The following is an 11,573-nucleotide window of genomic DNA, read 5'->3' as shown; positions in this document are numbered from 1 at the left end:
CTGTTGAGGAAATGGGGTGAACAGAAGCTTGTGAGGGCGTCGGTACTGGGACCTGGCTGTGTGGTTACTCTTGGGCTGTGAATTTTGCTGTTGTAGAACAGAATATTCGGTAAAGCTAAAGCCTATGTACAAAACATAAGCATTAACACAGTAAAATACTCAATGAAAACACAAACTACCAGGGTTACATTTTTTTCCTCAATCAGTCTCATTTCATCCATTTGGAGAGAGTTGCTAGGACACCAAGGCTTCCAAAGGCTTTCAGTAATCAAGGCATCCAGCCAGACAGAGGGCGAGCACCAGGTTCAAATCTGCACAAGGAACCTTAGAAAATGGACTAGTGGTTGAGCCAAGTCAAAGCAGGATAGCCTTGGAGCCACAGCAGCTTCCCACTGGTTTTTATATTTGAAGACAGCCTTAGGCAGGAATATCATAATTTCAAGACCAAACTAAATATCATCTTAGCTACCATTTGCATCCCCCTCAAGGAATTGCAAGCTGAGGGGGACAGACCATTTTTGCATAATATACACACTTTCATTTACGAACATTGAATACAGACTTTCTATACACACATTACCTATATAATAAAAATGTACATGGCATGAGTATACATCACTGTATAAATATAGAGTTTTAGAAATCTTGAACCCGCGCTTCCTGTTCACATCAGCTTCTCTTCTTCCTCCCAATCAGGTCCATCATTTAGGAGTTGGGCAAAAGGGACAAGTGTCATTTGTGTTGGTCTGGGCCCAGAATTTGATACACTGAAAATAAAGAAAGACATACCTCAAGTTTATCTGGAAAGATGGAGGGAGGGAGGAAGGAAGGGAGGGAAGGAGCGCTATTATAGTTCAATGGGTGTAAGGAATATCCACTAAATCACCCCCAAAGCATCTTCAGAGGTGGACCTGTTCTTTCATAGGAAACATTAACAACCTGCTAATAACAGTGTGCAGCTGCTTTTTGTTGAATATCCAGGCTTGCTCCTTCTAATGATCCATTCAGGCTTGGATGAATTTCCATCTGCTAAAATCTTATTCAGGATTTTCCCTTACCAAGAACTTAGATGTAAATTCAGTTCCTACCTACTGTTAAAATGCAATGAACAAAATATAGTAAAAAAAGAAATCATCCCTGCTGCTGAGGGACTTAACTCTGCTTGGTAACAGGAAGTGATGGGAATGATTGTCAGTGTGGAAAGATAATCTTTAATAGACTTCAATTCTGTCAATGGGGTTACTAATCTCATACCCAGGCTCTCTATTCCATTTCTCTCATCTAAGCAGTCTCCTTTCAATGCTATATTTGAAACAACAGTTAGATACGTATATCTTACTGTCAGTTTCTCAAGTAAGTGACCTATCAGTGCTCTGGTGTGAACTGCTTATCAAGTCTCCAAAGGCAGTGTTTCCCAAACTTCTCTCATGATGAGAATCACCTGGTGGAGTTGTTAAAATACAGATTCCTGAATCCCAACTAAGAAGTGCTAAACTAGAATTTTTGGGAACATATAGGTAAAATTGTATATTGAACTTAGTGAGTACTAGTTAAGTATACAATTTTACCTATACTTAACTTAGTGAGCACTAGTTAAGTATACAATTTTACCTATACGTTCCCAAAAATTCTAGTTTAGCACTTCTTAGTTGGGATTCAGGAATCTGTATTTTAACAACTCCACCAGGTGATTCTCATCATGAAAGAAGTTTGGGAAACTCTGTCCTAAGGGATCAGGATAAAGGAGCTGGAAGATCCCAGCTGCAGTATTCTGAATTCTGCTGATGTTTAAGACACAAGTTACTAAAAATCTTATGTTTAGATGTTTTGGTTTGGTTTTGTTAACCCCCACCTGAGGATATTTCTACACACCCAGACCCAAGGGGGAACGGGGTTGAAGCCATGAACTGAGGCTCTAACCAATTAGCGCACTGGCCAGGGCAATATGTTTAGATATTAATGCTGAGCATCAACACTAAAATGTGCAAGAGAAATTCTCAGTTGTCAGTAAATAAAAAGTTGGAAATGGGGAAGGAGTGTATCACCCACCTCCTTATGCAACACGTGGGAACATGCCATTGGATGCAGCTCGCTGGGCTGGACCAGCTTCTGGCACATGAGACACAGCTTACAGGTGGCTGGAGCCTGCAGAACAGAGGGGAGATGGCCAAAGGTAAGACAATAAGAAAGCTCTGGGTCTCCTTGCCTTTCATGCCCATGACTCCACCTGGTGTTTCCATTCAGTAAAAAGATTTTACACCAGAAGAAGTAAAAGTTCAAATACAGATTCTTGCCAAAAGTACTTACATTTTCCCAGTTGGGGCTGATGAGATAATGGTTTCCTCCTACACTCCATCTGTAAACCTGCCCCTCCTGCTGACATCGCTCCCCACCTTCCCATCCTAGTTTTCGAAGAAAATGAGTCTTACATGTGAAGACCTTCCAGGATATGACACTTGTGCAGAAGGCAAGAACATTGGGGTATTGATTTGGGCCAATGGAGCAGGGAACAAGGCCCGGATCCGACCGAGTGGCTGCAGGCAGAAACATTGTGAGAGTCTGAGTCACAGGGCATGGAAATCACTTAGCTCCCAGACCGGCAGAGGAAGAAAGCAGACTAGGCACTGCTGGCTGCAGCAATGCTTCCCTCCCCAAGTTTTTCTGAAAACTGCCTCTTCCTCAGCCTCTCAGCAGGTCTGCGTTCTCCCCCCAGGACCTTGTCTTACCTGAGTGCTTGCTGCCACTCGCTCACGTTCTGCCAGTCGTGCAGCTACCAACTGGATCAGTTCCTCCATGGTCAGGCCTGCCATGGTGGTACGGGCCGTCTTGATTTGCTGAAGAATGTTGGTCATCTGGGCCCTAAAAAAGAGGGAAATATTTATGTATACTCATGAGGAAAATCCATAAAACCTCTCCTGTAGCCCCTCTGATAATTTTTTAAAAATTAGTCCTTAAAGACACTTACTTATTGCATTGTGGGAACCGAGCCAGCAGTTTTTCCAGGATCTTCTCTAGTTTGTCTACTGGTTGGGGCCGGGGAGTTTCAGTAGAAGCCTTAACACCGCCCAAGCCTGGGGGAGGCGGGATGGAGGCGGCAGGGGGCATGTGTGGACCATGGGAGCCAACAAGGGAACCCAAGCCAGGGCTATTTCTCCCATGGGAGCCAGGAAGGGGTGGGGAAGGCTGGCTGGGCTGGGAAAGGGCAGGGTTCAGGATTGGGAAAGACAAGGAACGGGGATCTGCACTGGGCATAACCATGGGCATTGTGACCTGCCCAATGGAGAAGGGCATCCGAGGAACCAAAGAGGGATTGGGCTGAAACACCTGAAGCATGAAGTCTGTCTGCAGAGGGGAAGAGGTGGAGGACGCAAGAGAAAGGAAGAAATCAATGAGCAACTCTTACACCAAATAAAACCAACAATAACCAGTAATAATAATATAACAAGCCAAAACTGGTTTGGCTCAGTGGATAGAGCATCAGTCTGCGGACTGAAGGGTCCCAGGTTTGATTCTGGTAAGAGGCATGTACATTGGTTGTGGGCGTGTGCAGGAGGCAGCTAATCAATGATTCTCTCTCATCGATGTTTCCAGCTCTTTATCCCTGTCCCTTCCTCTCTGTAAAAAAATCAATAAAATATATATATAAAAAGAAACAAAACAGTATCTTCTTAAAAAAAAAAAACAAGTGAAGGACTCTGGTTTTGTCACAGAAAGCCTGACTACCAAAACCTGCATTCTTACCTCGGACGGGGGCGGAGGCAGAGTGGGAGTAGGGATCTGAGGAAGGCTGCTCAGCTTGGCCCCGTTCCGCACCAGCTGGATGTGACTGTTAAACTGGTCCTAGAAAGGAGAAAAGGAAGGCATGATCTGAGCTGAGTGAGCCTCCCTAGAAAGACACACCCACATCCCGTCTGAAGGACACAGAGGGAATGGTAGATAAGCTCTCAGTGGTGAAGCCAAGTTCCCTGCCCATCATCAGTGTTTAAGCAAAGTCTAACTCAAACTCAATGATCCCCATCACTGCACTTACCCGGACATTCTTTTTCATCATCCGGACTCCATTCAGTCTTGTCTCCCACTCCTGTTTGGAACGAACTGTGTCTAGTGTTGGGGGAGTTGACCTTTCAAGAAACCAACAGGAATTTACAGAATTAAAGAAAACCTAACCCTCAGCGCCCTGAGATAGCCTAAAAGAAACGGCCAATGGGCCTGGACAGGAGAGGTCGAACCAGACGTAAGAGAAGGCCAAGGATCTAGGTCGTGTGCCTCACTTTATCTCCAGCATCTTTTAAGCCAAGTATTGGAGAAAGAGAACCAACCACTGAGCCAGGGGTCTTATCTGCCTGAAAAGGCCACAGGTCCTCCAGATTCCATGGCAAGAAGAGAAATGACGACATAAGAAACGAGTCTCCAAGGATATTTGATTTGCTTCCATAGCATAAAAGAAAATGTGAAATAACACAATAGAAATAACTGGAAATAACACAACAGAAAACACAAAATGGTAAGGCTGCAGAGAGGAAGAATTAGAGAATGCAGAAGTTAGAATACAGGAAGAGAAATCACAGAACAATTACTACTGCACAGACAGAGATGACCTTGAAATTCCTGTGATGATACAGTAAGTGCCAGACTAGCTGGCCTAGGGTTTCAACCCTAAAGAAAACAAAACAAAACAAAACAAAACCCACCAACACTGCAGGACCATTAACATTCTAGAATGGGACAATACCTACTTGAGGTAAGTAAGGTGCAGCTCTGCCTCTTTTTCAGCTTCTTCTAGCTTCAACACCAGCAGTTCTTTCCGACTCTCTAGTGATAAGACCTAGGAAAACACACCCACATACTTGATTAATTTTACATATACAAAGCTTAGTTAACAAAATAAATACTTAGTGGCTATATGGTGTAATACTTATATGGTTTAGTGGTTAATACTATTATCAAAAGGATAAATCACCTGGAAGCCAAAAATCAAAGCCTTCAATATAGCAACTCTTCTCACCTCTGCCTTCCAGGCCCGTTCTGTCTCTTCCATAATGTTCTGATTTATTTCACCATCCTGATTCTTGAGTCTATCCAGTTCCATTTCCCACACCTCTCTGGAAGATAAGAAATGAAGAACAAGACTAAGGGGAGAAAGACAGCAAGGCAAAGTAAAATCCAAAATTAGTCTGCCAAGTATGTTACAGAAAGTTTTATTCTAAGTAATAACTATAGATATAGACAAATAATGTTTAAAGTGGTTGCATAAAGGCAAGTAAAATCTGAACCTTAAAATGTTCATACCTCCACTTGCTAAAATAAGGTTACCCAGACCAGGAAAAAGAGTGTCCTTGGAACTAAAACCCACTGCAGGTAAAATGTCCTTCTATGATCAAGAAGGGCTCAAAATCATTATGGCCTCCGACTCATTTCCAACTTATCTGAAGAATGCAGGACAAAAAACAGGCATTCATTTAATACTAATCTCTAAGTCACTACTAAGCACACTTACTGGGTTACTGATGTTACTAGTCTCTTAGCTGTAGTGAACATTCTTCAAAAGGAAGAAACCTTCTCTGTAGACTTCAGGCCTTCACATTCCCATCGGTTTCCTCTCTGACACTCCCACCTCTAGGTGTAATATCCACACTGATTAGGATGACAGCTGCCTGTCTAGTACTGAGGGACCGGTTTGGCTCAGTGGGTTTGGCTCAGTGGTAGAGCGTCGGCCTGCGGACTGAAAGGTCCCAGGTTCGATTCCGGTCGGGGGCATGTACCTTGGTTGCGGGCACATCCCCAGTGGGGGGTGTGCAAGAGGCAGCTGGTTGATGTTTCTCTCTCATCGACGTTTCTAACTCTCTCTCCCTCTCAATTCCTCTCTGGGTAAAATCAATAAAATATATTTTTTTAAAAAGAATATAACATAAAGGTTTTAACTCTTCTATTTATTGGTGGTATAAACCTAGATAAGTTAATCTTCTTAGGCCTCAGTTTCATCTGAAAAATAAGTAGTACCTATATCACAGGATTCATGGGAGAGTTCCCTAAGAAAACACACATAAAGAATTTAATAAAGTGCCTAAAACATGGGATGTATCCAAAAAACATTATTTTTAAAGTATTCTTAACTCAATTTCTCACAATTACACTACTAAGAACCATTATTATACTGCTTTCCAGTCTTTTCAAATAGGTCCTTATATAAATACTAGAGGCCCGGTGCATGAATCCATGCTCTGGTGGGGACTCTCAGCCTATGCCCTCCCTTAATCCGGGATCCCTTGGGAAATGTTGGGACTGTCAGAAACAGCAGTTTGACATCCCCCAAGCAACGTAGTAGTGTGCAAAGCAGAGCCTGAGCCTGGGCTAGGCGCTGCACCGTTTCCACTCACCCCTGAGCCGCTACGCCTGCACCACCACCGCAGCTTGGCAGCACTACCATGGAGGCGGGAGGTTCGCACTGCCACAGCTGCACTTGCCAGCTGAGAGCCCACCAACTGGCGCCTGTTGGTCAGCTGAGAGGTGCTCCCACTGTGGGAATGAACTGACCACCAGGCGGCAGCTCCTGCATTAAGCATCTGTACCCTAATGGTCAGTGCACATCATAGAGACCGGTCAAACAATCGACAAGCCAAACAATTGACCGGTTATTTAGGGTTTTATATATATACTAGAGGCCCGATGCATGAAGATTTGTGCAAGAATAGGCCTTCGCTCTGGCCGGAGCGACCTTTCCGCCTTTGCTCGTCCTGTCGCCTTCCTGTAGCTCCCTCCACTACCCCCCAACCCCACCATAGTAGGCATCCCGCTCTGCCTTAGCTGCCACCATCTTTGTTGCGTCAATTTGCATATTCCCTCCTTACTGGCTGTGGGCGCCACCATCTTTGCTGTGGAGTGATGGTCAATTTGCACATTCCATTTTTATTTTATATATATATGGACTAGAGGCCTAGTGCATTCATGTACCGGTGGGGTTCCTCAGCCTGGCCTGCACCCTCTCACAATCCGGGACCCCTCAGGAAATGTTGGACTGCCAGTTTCAGCCAGGGGCCTGTGAGCCTGCATTGAATGTCTGCCCCCTGGTGGTCAATGCGCATCATAGCAACCAGTCAAACATTTGACCAGTCGCTTAGGGTTTTATATTATCCTATATAATAAAAGCTATTATGCAAATCAACCAAACAGTGGAATGACTGGTAGCTATGATGCTCACTGACCACCAGGCATTCAATGCAGGAGCTGCCCTGGTGGTCAGTGCGCTCCCACTGGGAGAATGTTGCTCAGCCAGAAGCTCTGAGCTGGGCTCACAGCTGGCAAGTGGTGGTAGGAGAGGCTCCACCTCTGCGGCAATGCTAAGGATGTCTGACTGCCGGCTTAGGCCCACTGCCCACCAGCTGGACATCTTCCGAGGGCTCCCAGACTGTGAGAGGGCACAGGCGTGGCTGAGGGACACCCCCCCTGGAGTGCCTCTAGTAGATATATAAGTCCATTATATGTTTCTCAAAGACTGCAATATTTATTTTACTCTTTGATGTAAACAAAAACATCTTCCTTCAGAGAAACTAAAATAAATGTAGTATACATTTGTTCCACCACAAGTGCTGGTGAAAATCAGGTGATTTTATTTATCTTTAAATATATATTTATTGATTTCAGAGAGGAAGGGAGAGGGAGAGGTAGACAGAAACATCAATGATGAGAAAGAATCATTGATTGGCTGCCTCCTACATGCCCCCTAGTGGAGATTGAGCCCACAACCCAGGCATGTGCTGTTGGCTGGAATTGAACCCAGTACCCTTAAGTCCTCAAGCCGACTATCCACTGAGCCAAATAAGCTAGGGCAAAATCAGGTGATTTAAAAGAGAGAAGCAGATGATAAGTGTTTTGTGATATTCTCAGTAGTCAGAGAGAAAACTAAAATTTACGACATCAAATTTTAGCCCCAAATACCTTCCTTTCAGAATACATTACTCCCTAGGCAAAGCAAAAGGAACTGCTGGGTAACTTAATATACAGAAGTTAGCTGTCCTGAATATGGAGTAGGTTACAAAATCCTTTTCTCTGAAACTAATACAATCAATATAGAATGAATGAGATCAGACATAAAGCAGAAAACATTTACCCTGGGATGAACAGTAAGTTTATTTTTCATGAGGCTAGAATTCTTCCTTGATCCAATTTAATTCAACAACATTTACTGAGCAGTGCAGTGATAGGCATTCTGCTAAAACCGTGGGTACAAGGTACCCAGTCCCTGCCCCCAAGAAGCTCACAACCTAGTAGTTTTCTGGGTTAACGAAAGAAAGAAACAAGAAAATTCGGGACAGAACAAATAGCATGTGCTAAGGCCAAATCAGTAAGAGAGCACCAAGCTAAGGAAGCAGGCATTGGGTATGTAAGTCCAACATTTGGTGTAGTCTGGCTGGGGAAACAAATGACAGGGTCACTAGCACAGAGACAGCAGTAAAAACCTAGGTATGAAAGAAAGAATTTAGAATAGCAGTTTGCAAAACATGGCTCATAGTGCCTAACACTCCTTGAGGGCCTGGTCTATGAAGCAATAACTAATTTCATAATTAAAATTAACATTATTTACCTTTTTCTCATCCTTCTGTGAGTCTAATGGAATTTTCCTGAGACCATAAGACAAGTGATATTATCATCTCTGCCAGCTAATGAAATATATGCTTTTGCGTTCTTATGTTTTCTAGCATTTTCTAAGATAAGTTTTGAGTATAATTTAATCTGTCAATTTTTTCTTTCTCAATTTTTCTATTGTACTCTTCCTAGCAATTTTTAGCAATACTTGCTATAATCTTTATAATCTCATATTGTCCAATAAATCATTGCTTTAAAACTTCAAAATTCTTCATGCATCTTGGTAGAAACAAATATTTTTTGTTACTTTGCTTTGCAATGATATCTAAACATTTTTTAAAGCCTAGCCAGTATGGCTGAGTTGGTTGAGCGCTGACCTATAACCTGGAGGTTTGCTGGTTCGATTCCCAGTAAGGGCACATGCCCGAATTGGAGGCTTGATCCCAAGTGTGGGGCATGCAGGAGGTAACCGATCAATTATTCTCTCTCATCACTGATGTTTCTATTATTCTCTCTCTCTCTTCTTCTCCCTTCCTCTCTGAAATCGATCAAAAATATATTTTAAAAAAAGATTTTGCTGCAAATCTGAAGAACGTAGTTAAGATCTCATCTGTGGCATTTGTAATTTTGCTTTACAAATAAATCTATGAGCCTGACTAGACTTGCTATTTTGTTTATATTCGTCTAGTGTTGGCACCAACTCATCACCAAAGATGATGTTGTGTGTGAATTCTTGGCAACAAACACAAGTGATGCTCACATAATACAAGTTGAATAACTTTTGAATCTCATGGTTTATCCTAGAACCACTATGCTGATCCTTACAGTGCAATATAGTATAAAAACTATAGTGGATAAAAAATATTGGCACAGGAGGGGGGTGGTTAGAGATCAACCAAAGGACTTGTATGCATGAATATTAGCATAACCAATGAGCACAGACACTGGGGCGGTGGGGGCTTGTCCTTGGGGTGGGTGTGGTGGGGGAAGGGGTTCAATGGGAGGGGTAAAGGAGACATATGTAATACTTTAAACAATTAAAAAAAAAAAAAAAAGGAAATGAAAAGCATACAGATTGAAAACCAAGAAATAAATAAAACCTTTAAAAGTATTCACACAACAGGATTGTCCATGTATACAACCTGAAATAAATATACAGATAAACTCTCAGAAATAGTAAATAAATTTAGATGAAAGGTCAATCTACAAAAATAAATAAATAGGCACCATACAAAATCAGGCAATGGCATCAAATTATATCACCAACTACTGTATTCTTTTCTGGCACATATTTGCAGTTGGGGGTGGGGGGACATTACAAACAATGTTTATTCAATCTCAACCCTTAAGTAAACATCATTTTAATGTCCTGATCTGATGAAATGCTACATGCCAAAGTGTTTATCTCAAGAAAAACACTTGAGAAAATCTAAGCTGTGAGCTGAACTAACCTCTTTTTTTCATGGAGATACTATTTTACTTTACAGGACAATTGATAGATAAATTATGGATATTTGAACTTGACATATTCTTGAAAATAAATGAAGAAGTCTTGTTATTTCAAAGAAAACTGACAATATTGCCAATAATAAAGTTAATGCTTTCAAGCAAAACTTAGAATTTTAAAAATCTGTGCCAGCCAATGGGAGCTTGAAGGCTTCAAAGTACTTATAAAGACTATTCTGATAACATCAATAGTGATAGAAACCAGTGATTTTCAACCAGAATGCCACAAGAATTTTTAAACATGTAATACCTATTTAATTAGGGACACTGATCTCTTTTCCCTTAGACTGTCAAAGGAAAAAAAAAAGACAACATCCAACACAATAGCTGTTCTATGTTAAATCAAAATTATACCTATTTTTTGTCAGGTCAGTAAAAAATATATTTTTTTGGTGTGCTGCAGAATTTTAGTTATTAGTTTATGTGTGCCGTAAGATGACAATCGTTGATATAAACTGTGATTCTTTAAATATTATAAAATAAAATGTGTCAGCACTTGGAAGATCTGAGTAACTCCGAATCAATGTTTCCTAAATTATCAATGCACTGTGTTACCAAATCAACGCTGGGACCCACCTGTAACCCCAGAATTGGTAGAAAGATGATCTAAAGCTGAAGATATCCAAGGTTCAACAGATGTAGAAAATAAGCCTCTGAGAGCTTCCTTTAACTGACTAAACAGCAACTTCAGAGAAATAAGACTATTATAAATTTCTCTTAGAGCATTTTTACTCTGAGGAGAAATGCAAATAAAAACCACCTCAGATCCCTTCTCCAGGGGAGTTTTATGACCCTAAAAGACACAGACTATTTGTCTTTCCACAAAGTCCCATAAGTACTCTCTCTTGTACTTATTTTTTAAAAATATATTTTATTGATTTTTACAGAGAGGAAGGGAGAGGGATAGAGTTAGAAACATCAATGAGAGATGCCGGGACCTGTTTGGCTCAATGGATAGAGCGTCGACTTGGGGACTGAAGGGTCCCCGGTTCGATTCCGGTCAAGGGCATGTATCTTGGTTGTGGGCATATCCCCGGTAGGGGGTGTGCAAGAGGCAGCTGATCGATGACTCTCTCATCGATGTTTCTAACTCTCTATCTCTCTCCCTTCCTCTCTGTATAAAATCAATAAAATATATTAAAAAAAAAAAAAAAAAAAGAAAGAAACATCAATGAGAGAGAATCATGGATCAGCTGCCTCTTTCACATTCCCCACTGGGGATGTGTCCACAACCAAGGTACATGCCCTTGACCAGAATCGAACCTGGGACCCTTCAGTCTGCAGGCCGATGCTCTATCCACTGAGCCAAACTTGTTAGGGCTCTCTTGTACTTCTAAGAAGTCATTTGTTTTACCCTAAGTGCCTTTCTCACCTCTCCCCTTCCTTTTAAGATGGTATAAAGCCCCAAATGCACGTGGGAAGTATTTCATGAGCTAATCATTACTGAGTTCACGTAGCACATGTACACTGTGAGTTTCCCCCCC

At 41.9% G+C, this 11,573-nt stretch overlaps 1 protein-coding gene across 5 annotated transcripts in view; it reads right to left on the bottom strand.

Moving 5' to 3' along the window:
* Positions 1-383: 383 nt before the first annotated feature.
* RNF214 (ring finger protein 214) overlaps positions 384-11,573 on the bottom strand; it is a 34,575-nt gene continuing 23,385 nt past the window's right edge. For all 5 annotated transcript variants that reach the window (XM_036427034.2, XM_036427030.2, XM_036427036.2 and 2 more), the window contains 9 exons: positions 5,006-5,102; positions 4,737-4,825; positions 4,031-4,121; positions 3,742-3,840; positions 2,966-3,342; positions 2,727-2,859; positions 2,430-2,534; positions 2,050-2,145; positions 384-767 (listed from right to left, as the gene is read on the bottom strand). In XM_036427034.2, the coding sequence (XP_036282927.1) occupies positions 702-767; positions 2,050-2,145; positions 2,430-2,534; positions 2,727-2,859; positions 2,966-3,342; positions 3,742-3,840; positions 4,031-4,121; positions 4,737-4,825; positions 5,006-5,102 (1,153 nt within the window). In that variant the 3' untranslated portion in view covers positions 384-701. The remainder of the gene's footprint in view (positions 768-2,049; positions 2,146-2,429; positions 2,535-2,726; positions 2,860-2,965; positions 3,343-3,741; positions 3,841-4,030; positions 4,122-4,736; positions 4,826-5,005; positions 5,103-11,573) is intronic.

This window comes from Pipistrellus kuhlii, unplaced genomic scaffold (genome assembly GCF_014108245.1).
Source record: "Pipistrellus kuhlii isolate mPipKuh1 unplaced genomic scaffold, mPipKuh1.p scaffold_m20_p_9, whole genome shotgun sequence".
NCBI classification, from domain to species: domain Eukaryota; kingdom Metazoa; phylum Chordata; class Mammalia; order Chiroptera; family Vespertilionidae; genus Pipistrellus; species Pipistrellus kuhlii.
This window is presented reverse-complemented; position numbering and strand designations above follow the sequence as displayed.